Source organism: Bubalus kerabau, chromosome 7, assembly GCF_029407905.1.
Source record: "Bubalus kerabau isolate K-KA32 ecotype Philippines breed swamp buffalo chromosome 7, PCC_UOA_SB_1v2, whole genome shotgun sequence".
Taxonomy (NCBI): domain Eukaryota; kingdom Metazoa; phylum Chordata; class Mammalia; order Artiodactyla; family Bovidae; genus Bubalus; species Bubalus kerabau.
The window spans coordinates 65,981,692-66,002,020 of NC_073630.1; the positions used below are offsets into that span (position 1 = coordinate 65,981,692).

Genomic DNA, 20,329 nt, shown 5'->3' on the forward strand with positions numbered 1-20,329 from the left:
CTCCCTCCTACAGAGAAAGAGGTTTCCTATGTTCTCACATTCCCCACAATGTTTTACGTTGTTCCATAATTTTTGCCAAGGTAGTAGGGATAAAGATATATAGCCTTATCATTTTAATAATGTTTTTCTGATAACCATTGAGTTTGGGCATTTCCTTGTATGTTTGTTAAATTTTTAAATTTCTTCTTCTGTATGTTGTATATTACTGTAAAGCATCTGCCTACAATGAGGGAGACTCAGGTTTGATCCCTGGATTGGGAAGATCCCCTGGAGAAGGAAATGGCAACCCACTCCAGTTCTCTTGGCTGGAAAATCCCATGGACAGAGGAGCCTGGTAGGCTACAGTCCATGGGGTCGCAGAGTCGGACATGACTGAGCAACTTCATTTTCTTTCTTTCTTTTCTTTATGTTGTATATTCTTATCATTTCCCATTAAAAATCTTGGAACTTTTGCTGTTGTTGTTGGCTTTCAGAAGATCCTCTATAGTCTAGATGTTAACTTTTTGTTGGTTTTAATTATTGTCAATATTTCCTTCCCTATTTTTAGATTCTTTCTTGGTGTCCTTCATCCAATAGAAACCTTCTGATATAATCTAACCCACCATTTGTCCTTATTTTTGTGCTTTTTAACTTTTATTTATGAAGTATCCTTCTGTCATAAGGTCAGAAGATATCAGCCTACATTTTCTTCTGTTCACTTTATACTTGTTACCATCTGGTTCTTTCATTAATGAAGAATCCATTTCCATTTTCTTATACATAGTGAGATTTCCAGCATCCTCTATTAAATAATATATTATTTATTTATTGCTTTGTTTTGCCAATTTTCAATTCAGTTAAGTCACACAGTCATGTCTGACTCTTTGCCACCCCATGGACTGCAGCACACCAGGCCTCCCTGTCCATCAATAACTCCCGGAGTTTACTCAAACTCATGTCCATTGAGTTGGTGATGCCATCCAACCATCTCACCTCTGTTGTCCCCTTGTCCTCTTGCTTTCATTCTTTCCCAGCATCAGGGTCTTTTCAAATGAGTCAGTTCTTCGCATCAGGTGGCAAAGTATTGGAGCTTCAGATTCAGCATCAGTCCTTCCAATGAATATTCAGGACTGATTTCCTTTACGATGGACTGGTTGGATCTCCTTGCAGTCCAAGGGACTCTCAAGAGTCTTCTCCAACACCACAGTTCAAAAGCATCAATTCTTGGCACTCAGCTTTCTTTATAGTCCAACTCTCACATCCATACATGTGAGAAAATGGATGGAATTTTCTATTTTCTACTGGAAAAACGATAGCTTTGATTAGATGGACTTTTGTTGGCAAAGTAATGTCTCTGCTTTTTAATATGCTGTCTAGGTTGATCATAACTTTTTATCTAAGGAACAAGCATCTTTTAATTTCATGGCTGCTGTCACCATCTGCAGTGATTTGGGAGCCCAAGAAAATAGTCTGTCACTGTTTCCACTGTTTCCCCATCTATTTGCCATGAAGTGATGGGACTGGATGCCATGTTCTTAGTTTTCTAAATGTTGAGCTTTAAACCAACTTTTCCACTCTCCTCTTTCACTTTCATCAAGAGTCTCTTTAGTTCTTCTTCACTTTTTGCCATAAGGGTGGTGTCATCTGTATATCTGATGTTATTGATATTTCTCCTGGCAATCTTGATTCCAGCTTGTGCTTCATCCAGTCCAGCATTTCTCATGATGTACTCTGCTGCTGCTGCTAAGTCACTTCAGTCGTGTCTGACTCTGTGTGACCCCACAGACAGCAGCCCACTGGGCTTCCCCGTCCCTGGGACTCTCCAGGCAAGAACACTGGAGTGGGTTGCCATTTCCTTCTCCAATATATGAAAGTGAAAAGTGAAAGGGAAGTTGCTCAGTCGTGTCTGACTCTTAGCGACCCCATGGACTGCAGGCTACCAGGCTCCTCCATCCATGGGATTTCCACCCCACTGGAGTGGGGTGCCATTGCCTGAATATAAGTTAAATAAGCAGGGTGACAATACACAGCTTTGACGTACCTCTTTCCCTATTTGGAACCAGTCTGTTGTTCCATGTCCATTTCTAACTGTTGCTTCTTGACCTGCATACAGATTTCTCAGGAGGCAGGTCAGGTGGTCTGGTATTCCCATCTCTTGAAGAATTTTCCACAGTGTGTTGTGATCCACACAGTCAAAGGCTTTGGCATAGTCAATAAAGCAGAAGTAGATGTTGTTCTGAAACTCTCTTGCTTTTTCAATAATCCAATGAATGTTCGCTGCCAATTTTATATTATAAGAATTGCCCATATATATTCAGGTCTTTGTCTGAGCTTTCTAATAATTTCCCTTGATCTGTTTGTTCCTGTTTTACCAATATTGTACTATTTTTATTCCTGTGGTTTAATAGCACTTTTTAGGATCCTATAGAGCGAATGTCCCTCATTACTCTTCTTTTTAAAGATTGATGATTTATCTTAGCTATTCCTGGACTTTTTTCCTTTGAGTCTATAATTCCTTTATTTGGCAACTTGATTAATACTATCATTCTATATATTAACATAACCTCTCTCTCTCAGCTCAAAGAATCCTGGAAAGAGGATTTTATGCTCTTCATTAAGTCTGTCTCAATTCTACAGATGCCATAAATAATCCAGAAACATTTAAGTCTATTCTTAATGTTGAAATACAATGGTATGGTACTGGCTTCTACCATTCATAGGAGTTGTAAGAGCTATACCTCTGTTGGGCTGCTTTGCCCATATAACAAAACTGATAGAGAATTTTCAGCCATCCAGATATCCCTAAACTGCCTGTGAAGGTGCTAGGGTTTAAGCCAACTTACCCAGGGAAAGAGACTAGCCTTGGAGAAGCAGTTGGAAGAACCAGGAAAAGTGGACAAAAGACAAGATTCATATCCAAGCACATCCAATTCTTCTGATTAGCTTTTGGCCATAAAACAGGAGTTAAATATTCCTGAGGTAGGAAGCATTGGATTTCTTTCTAAGTAGCAGTACTGTTCCTATTCCTGGTATTATATGTATTAAGTTATTCAAACCTCAAAATAACACTGCAAGGTGGGTTCTGTTACTGTCTTTGTTTTTCAGACAAGGCAATGGAGGCCTAGATGATTAGGTTAGTTGCTCCAGACCTTGTAAATAGTGTTTGACTCAGGATTCTAAACTTGACTCCTTGATCTTAACCATGAATCTGTGCTTCCTTCACTCTCAAATTAAGTGACAAGTTGGTGTCTGGGAAATCTGACCATATGTGACAGGACCTAAGACCCAGGGGAGAAGTTTACTGGGAGATAGGCAGAGTATTAGGTCCAGGGAACAGACTGGCTTTTTAACACTTGGCTCTTATGCTAGTATGGCATTGCACAGAAAATGGGCAAATAGGCAATACCTTTAGAGAGAAACCAGAGAGCTCATACCAAGTTCTAATTTGCTGTTACTAGGGTGCTGCATAGCAGACCATGACTCCCCTGGTCTTTGTAATTCAGGCCCCAATTTCTAACAATTACTCTAGTAATGGAGAGGAAAGCGGCTTAGTGGCTACAGCTGGGTCCACAAAAATGGTGTCAGCAATTCATCTCAAGTTTTCTGGCCTAAGAATTCTAGCATACATTCCACCCAAGTGAAACTTGCCTTGGGAAGCTGAGGGGGCATGATTTGCTGATGAAGACTTGTCAGTGGCTTCAAACATGGGTAGCAGAAGCAAGTGAAATGTGGCAGTAGCTGGTACGAGACTTGGGTTCAATAAGGCTAGCTGAAAGAAGATTAAATGACTTATTTTATGTAAGAGAATGCTTGGGTTAAAAGGATGAATAAAAACACCTTTTGGGGGGTAAACTTTATTTGTATATTTATTTATATTAATAAACAAGCTAAAGATCAAAAGAGAAGAGTGTCCAAATATTCCCCCCAAACAATAACTGAGATGGACAGCTGATCCTGCTGGTACCCACACAGAGGAAGTCAGGGCAGCCCTGAGATGTATTAGCAAGCACCTTGTTATGGCAGACGCTGAATTAAAGATCTCAGATGGTAGAGAAGCTCTAATGCGCTTTTCTGCCTTGTTGTTTTTCTAAAGATTCGAGCAAACATTTTGATGTCATTGCTATGAGGCTACCAATATAGCGTTCACTTTCAGTATTTTTTTTTTCCTTGTAAAGCCTGATTTTTCATTCAGGAAGAACAGAAGTAAGATTCTCAACTACGCACCGAGGATGCTGGAAATGGCACAGGCTGTCTGTGTAAGGCATTGGAGCTATCAAAGGCTGGCCTGACCCTCCTTGGAGAGGCAACATTCTGGGTGATGTTCCCTCTCCATGGAGTGGGTGGCCACAGCATGTTCAGAGATTAAAGCAGCAGAGTACCATCTACTTACCTAGGCAATCCTAGGCCATGTGCTCCGGGTGCCACTTTCTGAAATTGGAACATCTTTTTAAATAAGGTTGTGGCCGTACATTCCATTGGATCAAGAATCAGATTCACAAATCTGGCTTATACATTTAGGAATATAACAACATATTTCCACTGTGTCAGCATTTCATAACTCTGCAAATCAAGGATCAGGAATGATTCTGCTTATTAATGGCTTGATCAGACAGAGAATAGCCTCCTAGGCACTTAACAAGCAATTGCTGAAATAAATCGTTGTTCAGTTCAGTTCAGTTCAGTTGCTCAGTCGTGTCCGACTCTTTGTGACCCCATGAACCGCAGCACGCCAGGCCTCCCTGTCCATCACCAACTCCCGGAGTTTACCCAAACACGTGTCCATTGAGTCGGTGATGCCATCCAACCATCTCATCCTCTGTTGTCCCCTTCTCCTCCTGCCTTCAATCTTTCCCAGCATCAGGGTCTTTTCAAAGGAAGTCAGTTCTTTGCATCAGGTGGCCAAAGCATTAGAGTTTCAGCTTCAACATCAGTCCTTCCAATGAACACCCAGGACTGATCTCCTTTAGGATGTACTGGTTGGATCTCCTTGCAGTCCAAGGGACTCTCAAGAGTCTTCTCCAACACCATAGTTCAAAAGCATCAATTCTTTGGTGCTCAGCTTTCTTTTAGTCCAACTCTCACATCCATACATGACCACTGGAAAAACCATAGCCTTGACTAGATGGACCTTTGTTGGCAAAGTAATGTCTCTGCTTTTGAATATGCTATCTAGGTTGGTCATAACTTTCCATCCAAGGAATAAGCATCTTTTAATTTCATGGCTGCAATCACCATCAGCAGTGATTTGGAGTCCAGAAAAATAGTCAGCCACTGTTTCCACTGTTTCCCCATCTATTTTCCATGAAATGATGGGACTGGATGCCATGATCTTAGTTTTTTGAATGTTGAGCTTAAAGCCAACTTTAAATGGTTTACTATAGTTTAAAACAAAGTATGTAGACAAAGATGGATCATCCAGAGATGACTATAGGCCAACTGTTCACTTTTGTGACAATCTGTTACGTGGAGTGAGTCTGATTCATAGATAACCTGGATGAGGGAGTTTATGGTTACAGAGAGTCAGATAAGTTGCTTCTTCCTTGGCAGAACACTTAAGAGAGTTCCCAGTACTTATAAAATAAGATTAGATGATCTGAGGTTAAAAATAAGAATTGCATTCATTCCTTAATCTTGAAAAAAAAAAAAACACGAAATACTCTTGATCTTAGCATCCTGTTTCTGCATTAGAGAACAGCAAAAAGCTCTTCTTATTTATGAAATTTGAGTTTGTGCCACAAAAGAAACCCATTTCACAATCATACATGAACTCCACTCTTATCCTCTGGTCCATTGTTAGAGGCTAGGGATTTCTTGGGGGCTTCAATTTAGATGACTGTGGTATGAAGTGGATATATTCAAAGACCACAAATAAATTCCCTAAAATAAAATTAATATATAAATAATAAAAGTTACATCATCATTTTTATATGGAATCACAAACAGGCCAAAAGAAAGAAGAAAGAAAGAAAGAAATAAAGAGAAGTCGCTCAGTCATTTCCGACTCTTTGCGACTCCATGGACTGTAGCCTACCAGGTTCCTCCGTCCATGGGATTTTCCAGGCCAGAGTACTGGAGTGGGGTGCCATTGCCTTCTCCAGGAGATCTTCCCAACCCAGTCTCCCACATTGTAGGCAGATGCTTTACTGGCTGAGCCTCCAGAGAACCAAGACCATCCTCAAATAATGAAGAATCTCTATAGCGCTATAATGAGATCAGCCTTCTACTTGATTGTTGAGAAGATTTAGAGTGAATTCATGTAAAGTGAATAGAACATTGCCTGGTATGTAATAGCCACTCAATAAGATTAGTCATTATTAGTTAATATTTCACTAATAAATCCTTATTTGTAGCTGAGAGCTACTTATTAAAAGAACAGGGAAATTTCTTGCTCACTGCTGTATCTACTATGCCATACATAGTGCCTAGCAATGTGAACTTATTTGTGGAATGAGCCCGCTGGATTTTTATTTTTTTTTAAGTCCCTGGCCAAGAATAGATGAACAGATAGAGCTAAAAGGGAGGATGATTTCTTACTCCTTTTTTCTTAAATTCCACCTCTAAAGAGTCGGATATGACTGAGCATGAGCACTACTACTGCCCCTAAGGCACATGCCTCCATCCAAACCACTGTGAAGAGGGGGCATTCTGTAGATTCAGCACTCTTACTGGGTGCTGTTATCAACCAGGTCTGCCTGGTTTCTAGCTTTGCTGGGTGTCAGGACACTGAAGAGCTACTCTAGATTTCTTAACTGTTTGAAGATCAAATTGTCTGTAGTCAACCTCTTCACTGAAAGTGGAAATCTGTTTTCAAATTTCTCTGTGATCTGAACATTCACTTTTACTCATTAAAAATCTTTGTTTCATCATTTGTAAAATGAGGTAGTCTCTATTACATCAGGTACTGGATATAGACTCTTGTTGGGCTGCCGCCTTCAGGCCTGCAGTTACTGTATTTGCTGAAGAAAGAGCCCAGAGTCAGTAACAGAGACATCAGAAGTTTAATCGATGGGAGATCTTACACATCTTTCTTACAAGAAAGAAAGCTGAACACTGAAGAATTGATGCTTTTGAGCTGTGGTGTTGGAGAAGGCTCTTGAGAGTCCCTTGGACTGCAAGGAGATCAAGCCAGTCAATCCTAAAGGAAATCAACCCTGAGTATTCATTAGAAGGACTGATGCTGAAGCTCTAATACTTTGGTCACCTGATGCAAAGAGCTGACTCATTAGAAAAAAGATCCTGATGTTGGGAAAGGTTGAAGGCAGGAAGAGAAGGGGATGATAGAGGACGAGATGGTTGGATGACATCACCAACTCAATGGACATGAGTTTGAGCAAACTCTGGGAGATGGTGAAGGATAGGGAAGCCTGGCATGCTGTAGTCCACAGGGTTGCAAAGAGTCAGACGTGACTGAGTGACTGAACAACAACAACAACACATCTGAAGCAGAAGGGTCCTGGAGCAACATCCCACTGCTGGGAGGCAGATGGCAGGCTGGACACAGCAGCAGAGGTCTTCACTCCCGGGAAGAATAAGGAGACTACCAGTTATAGGGAGAAATATTGTAGACTGGCTCATTGGTTACTAGGGAAATCAGCAGAGGAGGATTTCCTCTTTTATCCCCTTAGGCTATGTACCCTCCTGGGGCAGAGTTCTTCCCTTCATTAAACTATCAAAGGGGAGCCATTCTTATCTAAAGATTAGAACAATAACAAACTTGGGCGAGGGACAAGTATATAGATATTTACTAATTAGGCTCTACAATTAAGAAGGAAGGTCAGGGGCTTCCTTGGTGGTCCCAGTGGTTAATTAAGAATAGTAGTACATAGTAGCTGCTGCTGCTGCTAAGTCACGTCAGTCGTGTCCAACTCTGTGCGACCACATAGACGGCAGCCCACCAGGCTCTTGTCCCTGGGATTCTCCAGGCAAGAACACTGGAGTGGGTTATGTGCCAATGCAGACACTGATTCAACTCCTGGTTCAGGAGGATCCCACATCCCTTGGGGCAACTAAGGCCATGAGCCACAATTACTGAGTCCAGGTGCAGCAACTACTGAGGCCAGTGTGCCTGGAGCCCATGCTTGGAAACAAGGGAAGCCACTGCAATGAGAAGCCCGTGCATTGCAATGAGTACCCCCGCTTGATGCAACTAGAGAAAGGCTGCACGCAGCAACGAAGACCGAGTGCAGCCAAAAATAAAATAAATAAATAAATAAATAAACAAATTTTTTTGTTTGGAAGGAAGGTCAGTCATGCAAGAGAGTGTAGGTGAAGCAGGGACTAACTGAGCACCGGATGTAGAGAGCAAGAGAACAGCCATGTTGAGTGGCCTGATCATACAACCGTACGTGCTGGGTAAGCCATTCTTTTTTCTCCCAAGTTTATGGCTAAAGGGCTGAATTTTCTTGAGAGCCTCAGAATCTTTCCAATGCTGTGCTCCAAGACATCAGAATTCACATGTGAATCAAAATACATTTACTCTCCTTTTCTTACAGTGGCAAGGCTTTAGACCAGAAGACCAAGTATAGACATGGTGTTTAAATAAAATGTCTATATTAGTGGCAGAAAATGACTGTGTCATGTGACCACAAGCAATTTAGCTTGAAGCAGCAGTTAATAAAAATCTCTTCAGATTAGGATTTATTAATAAAATAATGGCTATTAGCCTTACTGAGTAGCTACTATGTGCCAGACAGTATTCTATTCACTTTATATGAATTTACTCATTAAATTGTCTCAACAACTCTATAAGTAAAAGACAAATTTTACCATAGCATTGTGTAATTCTGACAAAGTTGTTTTAGGATGACCTTGGTCTATCTGTGATTCCCTTTAAAATGGACACTGTGGATTTTGTAGTGTTTATATATTATAAATATATAAGTATATTTATAATATATAAACACAAATATATAAATATATATATTATAAACACATAGTGTATATATAGTGTTTATATATTAACTTCATTTTAGGAAATTTATGTGTTCTGAATTGCAGAGAAGTTATTAAATAGCAGACTCATCATATATTTAACATTTGATATTTTGGCCCTTTGAAAGTAATCTTTGGAAGTCATGGTCCAGGCCCATGATATAAGATAATGTTACCAGACCAAATTTGGGTCCACTTGCCCAAACAGTAAACCCAATCTACTCATACCAAGTTGTGGTGAAGGAAAATACAGCATTTATTGTGAGGCATCCAGTGTGGGGCCAATAAAGAAGTATGGACCGCTCACATTTGAATTCCCCAATGACTTTCAAGGAAGGATTTTTAAAAGGAGGGAGAAGGTCATAGGATGCTTGACTGCTCATGGACATCCACCTGACTGGCTGGTGGTGAGGTGACGGGGTGAGTTAACGTCCTCAACCTTCTGATTCCAAGCTCCCTGGTGTCTACATACTAGTGATCAGCATGCAGCTCACTTCTTCCACTTGAGGCTACCCTGGTGGCTCAGATGGTGAAGGATCCACCTGCAATGCATGAGACCGGGATTTGATCCCTGGATCAGGAAGATCACTTGGAGAAGGGAATGGCTACCCACTCCAGTATTCTTGCCTGGAGAATTCTAAGGGCAGAGGAGCCTGGGGGGTTCCAGTCCATGGGGTCGCAAAGAGTCTGACATGACTGAGAAACTAACACTTGATGTGCCAAGGTGGGGGTGGGAATCTTATTGTCTGCAAAACAAATCAGGGATATGGCTCAGGATATTACCTTTTGCCCTTGAGGAGTAACAAAAGGAGTTGACTTTATTACATGGTTCAGTTCAGTTCAGTCGCTCAGTTGCGTCCGACTCTTTGTGACCCCATGAATTGCAGCACGCCAGGCCTCCCTGTCCATCACCAACTCCTGGAGTTCACTCAAACTCACATCCACTGAGTCAGTGATGCCATCCAGCCATCTCATCCTCTGTCATCCCCTTCTCCTCCTGCCCCCAATCCCTCCCAGCTTCAGAGTCTTTTCCAATGAGTCAACTCTTCGCATGAGGTGGCCAAAGTACTGGAGTTTCAGCTTTAGCATCATTCCTTCCAAAGAAATCCCAGGGCTGATCTCCTTCAGAATGGACTGGTTGGATCTCCTTACAGTCCAAGACACTCTCAAGAGTCTTCTCCAACACCACAGTTCAAAAGCATCAATTCTCCAGTGTTCAGCCTTCTTCAGAGTCCAACTCTCACATCCATACATGACCACTGGAAAAACCATAGCCTTGACTAAATGGACCTTTGTTGGCAAAGTAATGTCTCTGCTTTTGAATATGCTATCTAGGTTGGTCGTCATAACTTTCCTTCCAAGGAGTAAGCGTTTTTAATTTCATGGCTGCAGTCATCATCTGTGGTGATTTTGGAGCCCAAAACAATAAAGTCTGACACTGTTTCCACTGTTTCCCCATCTATTTCCCATGAAGTGATGGGACCAGATGCCATGATCTTCGTTTTCTGAATGTTGAGCTTTAAGCCAACTTTTTCCCTCTCCTCTTTCACTTTCATCAAGAGGCTTTTTAGTTCCTCTTCACTTTCTGCCATAAGGGTGGTGTCATCTGCATATCTGAGGTTATTGATATTTCTCCCAGCAATCTTGATTCCAGCTTGTGTTTCTTCCAGTCCAGAGTTTCTCATGATGTACTCTGCATAGAAGTTAAATAAGCAGGGTGACAATATACAGCCTTGCCATACTCCTTTTCCTATTTGGAATAAGTCTGTTGTTCCATGTCCAGTTCTAACTGTTGCTTCCTGACCTGCATATAGGTTTCTCAAGAGGCAGGTCAGGTGGTCTGGTATTCCCATCTCTTTCAAAATTTTCCACAGTTTATTGTGATCCACACAGTCAAACTATTATTATTTTGTCTTGCCTGACTGTTTTCATTTGTTTCTGCATTTTTTCACTTTTCTGGTTAAATTTACTCTTTGTAACTCAGGGAAGGCTAGGAGGCTAAAGCTTTTCTATAAACAAGAGGTGGTGGATGATGTGGGAAGGTGTTTGTCCCCAGGAAAGCCTATAGGGTTGTGTTTGGTTTCAATAATTTTTAATTTGATTGCGTGTTTATTATTATTATTTCTCTGTGTTAAAAGCCTGGTATTTGGAGTAAGTGACATAGATGGTGAATGAGCCTAGGAAACTCCTTAGCACTCACATTCATTCTAGCTTTGTTGTTCTTTGCTTGCCAGCACAAATGTATTTTATGGGAAAATCTTAAGCTATTGAAGAATTTTAAAATATTGAAATGTTTATACTTGTTGTTAAGGTTTATACTAGTTAGTAAATAGCTACTACTCCAAGACTCCCAAGCAGCTCTCCTCTTCCGTAAAAGCAACTACCCTATAAGGGTTGCCAGATAAAATATAGGATGTCTGCTTACATTTAAGCCTCAATTAAATTATGAATAATTTTTTTAGTTTAAGTATGTTCCATATAATCTTTGGCATATCTACACAAAAATTTATCTATGGTCTATCTGACACACAAGCTACTGGGCAACACATATTTTTAGTTGCAAAATTTGATGATCCCACTCTACTTGAAAGCCAAACCTATTTACAATCAAGTACTAATGGGTGACATCCTAGACTCAGGGTTTTATAAGTCCTTTCTGACTAGTTGGTGTTGTTTCTGTATAAGTCATTAAATATTTTTAACATAATCTCTGGCCTAGTTCTAACGCATGTCAAGGGCCTATCTACCTTATCATAGCCTTTCTAAACTTTGATAAGAAGAGCATTACTTACTAATTCTCTTATATTTTGTTTTTAGACTACACTCTTTCTTCACTGCTTTTGTTTTTATATGAAGCTTTTTTCTAAAGACATTTTTATATCATGCAAAATTGTAAGTTCGATGCACCACTTTTTGGTCAACTCTTGCACAAGGAAATGACAAAAATCCAGCTACAGAGAAATTAAATTGCTACATACAATCTAACTTTTTGGAAGAGCTTTGAATCTTTACAAACTTGACAACGTTTCTTGTTTGTGTCTTTCAGACTAGAAATCACTACTTTCCATCAAAGTAATTCTGTTGCTAAAAATAAGATATGACATGAATTTTGCTATCTCGATCTAATAGCATAGTCAAATGGAAACTGTAAATGAATCTTACTGAATACAGAATATGCAGCTCTGAAAAGTGGTCTGGAAATATATAAATTTTAAAGCAATCAGATCCTTAATGTTTCTTTCCCAAAGCACATTTTTATGAGAACATTGTAGTTGCTTTCTAGGAAAGAATTTCTTGCTGGGAACATGGTGGGTTAAACCTAGTTAATTGGTTTCCTTTTCTGTTGGATTTTTTGGAGACTTTATTAAGTACAATTGTGAATTTCCAGAGAAAATCTGTATGTATGTCTAAGTATGTAAGGTATGTTTGAGTGTCTGTGTGTGCATGTGTGTGTGTATCTATATTTCCCAAATATATTTTGGCAATTATTCTTGTCATAAAAGCTGGCTTTCAAACATTGCTGAAAGTTCCTATTTTGCAAGTCGAAGCTTGTATTAACTCCCATTCTCTTTGTAATGGCTCCTAAGCTCCCACCAGCAGATGGTTGCCACTTGTGGACTCCAGCAGAGGTTATATGTTCAAAAAAGAGAATGGAAATGTGTATGGAAAATTTTCAAAATATCCTTAACATGCTGGCTCAGTAGTAAAGAATTCACTTGCAAATGCAGGAGACCTACGGTTCGATCCCTGGGTCAGGAAGCTCCCTTGCAGAAGGAACTGGCAACCCATTCCAGTATTCTTGCCTGGGAAATCCCATGAACAGAGGAACCTGGGCGGCTACAGTTCACGGGGTAGCAAAAGAGTTGGACACGACTTGACTAAACAACAGCAGCAACAACAACAGCATGCTTCCTAGTTAATTTCATTATGCTGTAATGGGTACTTTATTTTTACTTGAGGTAGAAAGGCTGATAGTTACGGTGGGTAGTTTTATGGACTTAGATAAGTCTCAAGAGTTCTATGTCTGTTTCTTTAAATGTAAAATGAAGGTAATGATATTAGAGGAGGGCATGGCAATCCACTGCAGTATTCTTGCATGGAGAATCCCCATGGTCAGAGGAGCCTGGAGGGTGCCAGTCCATGGGGTCACAAAGAGTCAGACACGACTGAGAGACTCAGCACAGCACAGCACAATGATGTTTGAATTAGCTGCTTTACATAGGAAGGTATTCTTATGTGTGAAGGATGAGATGAGAGAAGATTCTATGTAGTGATGCATTTGGAAGTGCTTTTTAAAAAACAAAGCATTATTTATACGTTCAATATGATGATGGATCTTCAGTTGACAGAGGCTCCTCCAATCCAGCTTTTATTTTTTCTTATTTTCCAGACTCACTATTAGTGCTGCTATTCTATAAACAAAGATACAAAACTAGGAAGCGATACTAAAAGGAAAGTTACAGTATTTTCCTTTAGGGCAAATTACCATCTTCTGAATTTCTTTGATTTGTAAATATGTGTTTTCATATGATGGAGTTCTGGAAGTTTTCAAATGATGTGCCCTTTAACTTAAAATGTACCAACCTTTAAGCACCAAGCTTGTGCTGTTGATGGCCATCAATGAGACAATAAAGGAAATGTTAGAGAGCACTTCCTGTGCATCTATTTTATATTATAATGCTAGATGATTGCAAGTCCTCCATCGTCATATGTTGGTATTGTTTTATAACGGTCTATAGTACAGAAAGACAGGAAGGCTGATGGCATTGTCATGCTAACACAAATCCTATCCTTCTTGTCCTCCTGTTACCTATCCAGAGAGTGCAGCATCCACACGAGTGTCCCTCCTGTGGGGGCTTTGGCTTTCTTCCGTGCTCTGTCTGCCATGGAAGCAAGATGTCAGTGTTTCGAAACTGCTTTACAGACTCTTTCAAGGCCCTGAAGTGCACGGCTTGCAACGAGAATGGTCTTCAGCGCTGTAAGAGCTGTGTGGGTTAGAGTTCACATCCACAGAGCACCTGGTGTCATTGACTGAAAGCAATAATTTGGTTTATACGTTTTTTCTTTTTTAATGTCTATGTTTCTGGATTAATCAATAAACTTTGTTTATTATAATTTCCTTTGTTTGGAATTTTTGCCGTGACTACGTTCATTGATGTATTAAATAAATATTTATTCAACAGCTACTGTGTGCCAAGCCCTGTCCTAGACCCTGGATTCTAACCTGAATTAATGGAGGACCTGATAAAATTCCAAGATATTCAAAGTCTGATTCCCTAACTGTGTTTGATTTTCTAAAGAAAATATAAATATATCGAATGGTGTCTATCACAATGCCACCCTGTTGTCTAGGATCAGTTCATTCAGCTCTCCAGATGCATACATTTTATTAATATGTGAGCCTCAGCTGTAGGGGAGAAGAGAGCTCTGGTTAGTGGAAAAGAATATCATACTTATGCTTAAGCAGTAAATTATTTTTAAAGCTGTAAAAGTAGTCTTGGGGCTGATGATATTAATGATAAATCATTAATGTTATTGAATGTATTTCAATAGCTGCCAGACTTCTCTGAATTTATATTTTTAAACAGCTGTCTTCTACTATCGCCACTCTCTTGAGCTGGACACAAAATATTACATAGTTTGAACATATAGTAGAAAATATTAGCAAAGTAGGCAAAAGTAAATTTTACTATAATTATCAGCTAATACCTACCTGTACACATGTCTGTGCTCTGATGGATTCCTTTATGAATGATTTTTAATAAATCACCTTCACAATATCTGTGACAAGGTAATCAAAATATTTTACATCTTGGTTTTGCAGAAAGATATAAATATTTACCAAGTACTTTCTAGTCAGCCAGGTGTGGAATGCAAGACAAAGCTTTTGCTTTCATGGAGGTTACACTCTTAAGAAAGAGGGAAGTATTAAATAGATAACCATACACAGGATGAACCTTATAACTATGACAAAAATAATACAGGGTTCTCTTGGAATGTGTAGCAGCAAGGCAAACCTGGATGAGTTAGGAAATAGTTTAAGAGTAGACTTTGTTGAGTGACTGATATTTAAAGAGACATCATGGGTAGTTGGAAGCCAACTGGTCAAAGAGTAAGAGAGAGAATATTTTAGGTAGAGAAATAGCATATTTGGGAACTCAGATCAGAGAAAAATTTTTGTTTGAGGAACTGTAAGACCTCCAATATGGATAGTTATAATCTGGTAATAATGGAGCAGTTTTTGGCTGACTAAGCCTCCTGCTATACACACATTTACTCTGAACAAAATAAGAAAAAAACACTGTTGAAGATATTGGAAAGCAACTAAAACTAGAAAAAAATCAGAAGGATTTCAGTCAGTGGAAGAAAGGAAACAAAATAAACCCTACCTTTATCCAGCTTACCCTCTGAGAACACTTCCCAGTTTGCACAGAATATAGATCATAAAGAAAGTACCAAGTTACTGATTTGAAAAGATAAAACTGGAATTTGAGGCTGCAGAGTACCTGGAATTGAATGGAAAATTTTAAGAAATGAGAGAACCCAAGAGAGGGGAGCATGTAAGTCTGCTCATAAATTCCACTGAAGTCCTTGGCTGAATCCTAACGTCCATACACAGAGGAAGGAAGTGTCCAGGAGGTAAAACAATTGAGCAGAGATTTCAGCAGCTGCCTGTGCTGCAAAGTAAGAATTTCGAGTTGAAGTGGTAAACAATGAATATTTCCTGAACTCTCAGAAGGGCCCTATCTTAAGGCCAAGAAGTAAGGGCTATGTTGTAAAGCTAAGGGAAGAAACAAAACAGACTTGCCCCTGAAAGACCTAAAGCCAAATTTCCATGGTATTGTGATATTTTTCAGTATGTGATTGCCTGCAAGAACAAAACTCAGCACTCAAGGAAGAGAAAGGAGTTTGTTGAATATGAAACTCGACAGCTAGCAGCACACTTAATGGTAGAATATTAAATGCTTTACCCCTAAGATCAAGAAGAGGGCATGAATGTTCACTTTTAACACTTCTATTCAACATTGTGATGGAGGTGCTAGATAGTGAAATAAGGCAAGAAAAAAGTCATAAAAATTGGAAAAAATAAATCTCATTGTCTGTAAATAATGTGATTGTGATACAGAAAATCAAGAGGATTATATAAACTAGTAAATTCTAGAATTGTTGTTGTTATTAAGTCGCTTCAGTCATGTCCGACTCTGTGCGACCCCACAGACGGCAGCCCACCAGGCTCCCCCGTCCCTGGGATTCTCCAGGCAAGAACACTGGAGTGGGCTGTCATTTCCTTCTCCAATGCATGAAAGTGAAAAGTGAAAGTGAAATCGCACAATCGTGTCTGACTCTTCGTGACCCCATGGACTGCAGCCCACCAGGCTCCTCCGTCCATGGGATTTTCCAGGCAAGAGTACTGGAGTGGGGTGCCATCGATAAAGCTTGCAAAATAATTAGATTTGCTCTTTATAAAAAAATTAGAAGTATATACAGCAACAGAGTATAAAACTAAAACAATACAATTTATAATAGCATCAGAAAACATCAAGTACGTGGAATACATTTTACAAAAGATGTTTATATTTAAAATTGTCTATATTTAAAATTATGACATAGATTTTACTGAGAAATTATAGAACCCAAATACATGGAGAAATATACCATGACTTCATGGATCAGAAGTCATCATTTTAAAGATGTCTATAGTTCCAAAATAATCTCAGTTAAAATCCTATAAAATTCTTTGTATAACCCAACCAACAATTCTAAATATATATTATAATGCAAGCATTCTAGAATAGTCAAGAAAGTTTTGAACAGAGAAAAATAAGTATAGACAAATAGATCAATGGGGTAAACTAGAAAATACAGAAATAGGCACACATATTAACATCAAATTGATTTCTATTGATTTTTGCCAGTTCAAGACAATGGGAAATGGAGAATCTTTTAAACAAATAGTGCTGGAACCACTAGATTCCTATATGGAAAAATTGACCTTGAAAACTACTGCTACCACTGCTACTACCTCTAATGCTGCCACACCTAGGGGTTAGAGACCAAGGTCCTGCTTAACATCTCACAAAGCATAGGACCACACCTCCCCTCAAAAAAAGATTGCCTAGTCCAGCCAATAGTGTTTAAATTGAGAAACTATTGACATGTTAAAGCTAAATCAAGAAAATATCTTCACAATCTTGGGGTAGGCAAAGATGCTTTCAACTAGTCACAAGATATCTAACTATAAAAAAATGATAAATTGTACTTAATTAAATTTAAAATCTCCTCGTTGAAAGACAATGTTTTGAAAAATGAAGATGGAAGCCACAACCATGAGAAAATAATCACAGCACAAATATCTGCCATCGGACTTATATCTACGTATGAAAGTGAAAGTGTTAGTTGCTCGGTTGTGTCTGACTCTTGCGACCCCATGTACTATAACCCACCATGCTCCTCTATCCACGGAATTCTCCAGGCAAGAATCCTGGAGTGGGTTGCCATTTCCTTCTCTAGGGGATCTTCCCCAACCCAGGGGTTGAACCCAGGTCTCCTGCACTGCAGGCAGATTCTTTACCATCTGAGCCACCAAGGGAAGCCCCCATATCATATATATATATATATATATATATGTATTTCTGAAAAATTGACAATAAAAACAATCTAATAGAGAGATGGATAGTAGACACACCACAAAAAAAGATACGTGGGTGGCCAAAACAAAGAGGAAATACATATCATTAGTCATTAGGGGAATGCAAATTAAAGCCACAATGGGATACTGCCATATAAAATTTGGAATGGCTAAAATTAAAAAACTGAAAACTTAAAGTTTGGTGTGTATATGGCATAACTTAAATTCTTATACACTGCTAATGAAATGTTAAATGGTACAAGCACTTAGGAAAGCCATTTGATTGTTTCTAATAAAGGTGAACACCTGGGTTTCCCAGGTGGCGCTAATGGTAAAGAATCCACCTGCCAATGCAGGAGACATGAGTGTCATCCCTGAGTTGGGAAAATCCCTTGAAGAAGGAAATGGCAACCTACTCCAGTATCCTTGCCTGGGAAATCCATGGACGGAGGAGCCTGGCGGGCTACAGTCCTCAGGGTCACAAAGGTCAGACACGACATAGCGACTAAAAACCAATAAAGGTAAACATACTCTAACTGCATGCTCAGCAATGTTACTCCTAGTTGTTTATGCAACAGAAATAAAAACATACGTCCACATTGTATAAAAGTTTCATGGAGGCTGTGTTCATGAGAGCCAAAAAGCAGAAAGATTTCAAATGCCCACTGAGAGGAGAATTGATAAGCAAATTGTCATGTACTAATACAGGTAGACACTGCCTAGTGAATGGATGAATCTTAAAATCATTTTATGAATAAACTTGTCCAGATACAAATAAATGTACTATGTGATTCCACTTATATGAAGCTAAAGGATAGGAAAAATTAATTTATAGAATGGCTTTATCACAGGTGGGAGGCAACAGGAAATTAAGTATGACCAGAATTAAGACAGTGGTACAAATTATGGCTACTTGAGAGTAGATTTTCCTCTCTGACGAGAAATAGGAAGAGTTTCTTGCATCAGTGAACAGTTTCATATCACAATTTGAACACAGTTCTGAAGACCTATCCAGAAATTCCTGACTACTCAGGCCTTGACTGAAGTGAAAGTGTTTGTCACTCCATCGTGTCTGACTCTTTGTGACCCCATGGACTATAGCTTGCCAGGCTCCTCTGTCCATAGAATTTTCCAGGCAAGAATACTGCAGTGGGTAGCCATACCCTTCTCCAGGGGATCTTTCTGACCCAGGAATCAAATCCAGGACTTTTCTGTGTTTCTGCAAGTCCAACTGTGGTCGAAATATTCTCTTGTCTGGGGTTTCAATCAGGCTGGAGAAATACGACAGTACAAGGGGTTCTAATTTTCAGGCCCCATTTTGGACTATGAGTTCAGAAAAATAAAAATTCATTGATGTTTAATTGTGTTCATGAGGAATTTGGTTTCTATCTTTATTCTATTTTTCATGCACCAGCATGGAATTAAAGTGTTATGTTTTCTGCTAGTTATTTGTGAGGCTCTAAAGAAGAGCACTATGAAAGATTAATGAAATTTAAAAGAAAATCTCAGGCATCTCGTAGAATTGCAGAAGTTAATGAGAGCAACAGGCTCAGAAAATACGCTCATAATAGCCTTATTTAAACATAAATTTGTGTTAACTTTTAGAGAGAATTTGGTTTAGACACTGCACATCTATCTGTCTCAGTTTTATAATGTAAATGTGAGGTAATTAAACCTGATATATTTATTCAGCACTGTTGTCATGTGGGATTAATTAGAATATATGGGAAAGTACTTTAAAAACACTGTACTGTACAGAGGCATAGAATAAAGTCCTAATTACCATGAAAATTATGCACCTCCAGTATATCCTATTACTGACCAGATAAGGAAATGAACTTACATTTATTGGACACTTCTGTCTGCTTGACTTTTTAGAAGGTATCTCATTTATGCTCACAACTGTAACACACTATGACTCAGAATGTTAATTCATTTCTCTAAAGTCTTGAAATTTACCCAAATTTGTCGTACCCTAAGAGTCCATGTGAGCTGCCTTTATTTTTGGGATAAAATGGGAATTCAGTCAAATAAACACCTACAAAAATGGCAGTGCTGAAATGAAGACAAAGGTCTGTCCTATGCTTCTGTGCTCTTATGATTTCCTCTCTGCAACTATTCATTTATTTCAAAAGCCAGGAAATGCTGGTTGTTGGCAAAGGACACAGAGTAATGCAATCAGGCTGTAAATAAATATTTTAAAAAGATTAAGAAGGGGAAACCAAAAGATGACACATACCTAACAATGTAAATAAATGGTAATTTCTAAAATCTTCTTGTCATCCCAGGATCTTTTTAAAAGATAAATCATTGGTATCAATTACAGTTTTGTCCGGTGTTTCATGCACAGACCTCGGACATAGCAGAGAAGATAGTTTTTAGCTCCTCAAAGCAGAGTGAAAATTTTAGCAAGAAATATCAGAGAAGGCAATGGCACCCCACTCCAGTACTCTTGCCTGGAAAATCCCATGGATGGAGGAGCCTGGTGGGCTGCAGTCCATGGGGTCGTGAAGAGTCAGACACGACTGAGTGACTTCACTTTCACTTTTCACTTTCATGCATTGCAGAAGGAAATGGCAACCCACTCCAGTGTTCTTGCCTGGAGAATCCCAGGGACGGGGGAGCCTGGTGGGTCCCCATCTATGGGGTCGCACAGAATCGGACACGACTGAAGCAACTTAGCAGCAGAAGCAGCAAAAAATATGATTATAACATTCTTTTATATTTGGGCATTGTTTCACCTGATATTTGTAGTTTCCTCTCCTATAATAATTTGACAATAATTTTTTG

General features: G+C 39.2%; 1 protein-coding gene across 1 annotated transcript in view; it reads left to right on the forward strand.

Moving 5' to 3' along the window:
• Nucleotides 1–14,013, forward strand: part of GRXCR1 (glutaredoxin and cysteine rich domain containing 1) — a 143,868-nt gene extending 129,855 nt beyond the window's left edge. Inside the window, exon 4 of the mRNA XM_055588442.1 lies at nucleotides 13,729–14,013. Coding sequence (XP_055444417.1) covers nucleotides 13,729–13,908 — 180 coding nt within the window. The 3' untranslated portion in view covers nucleotides 13,909–14,013. The remainder of the gene's footprint in view (nucleotides 1–13,728) is intronic.
• The last annotated feature ends 6,316 nt before the right edge of the window (nucleotides 14,014–20,329 follow it).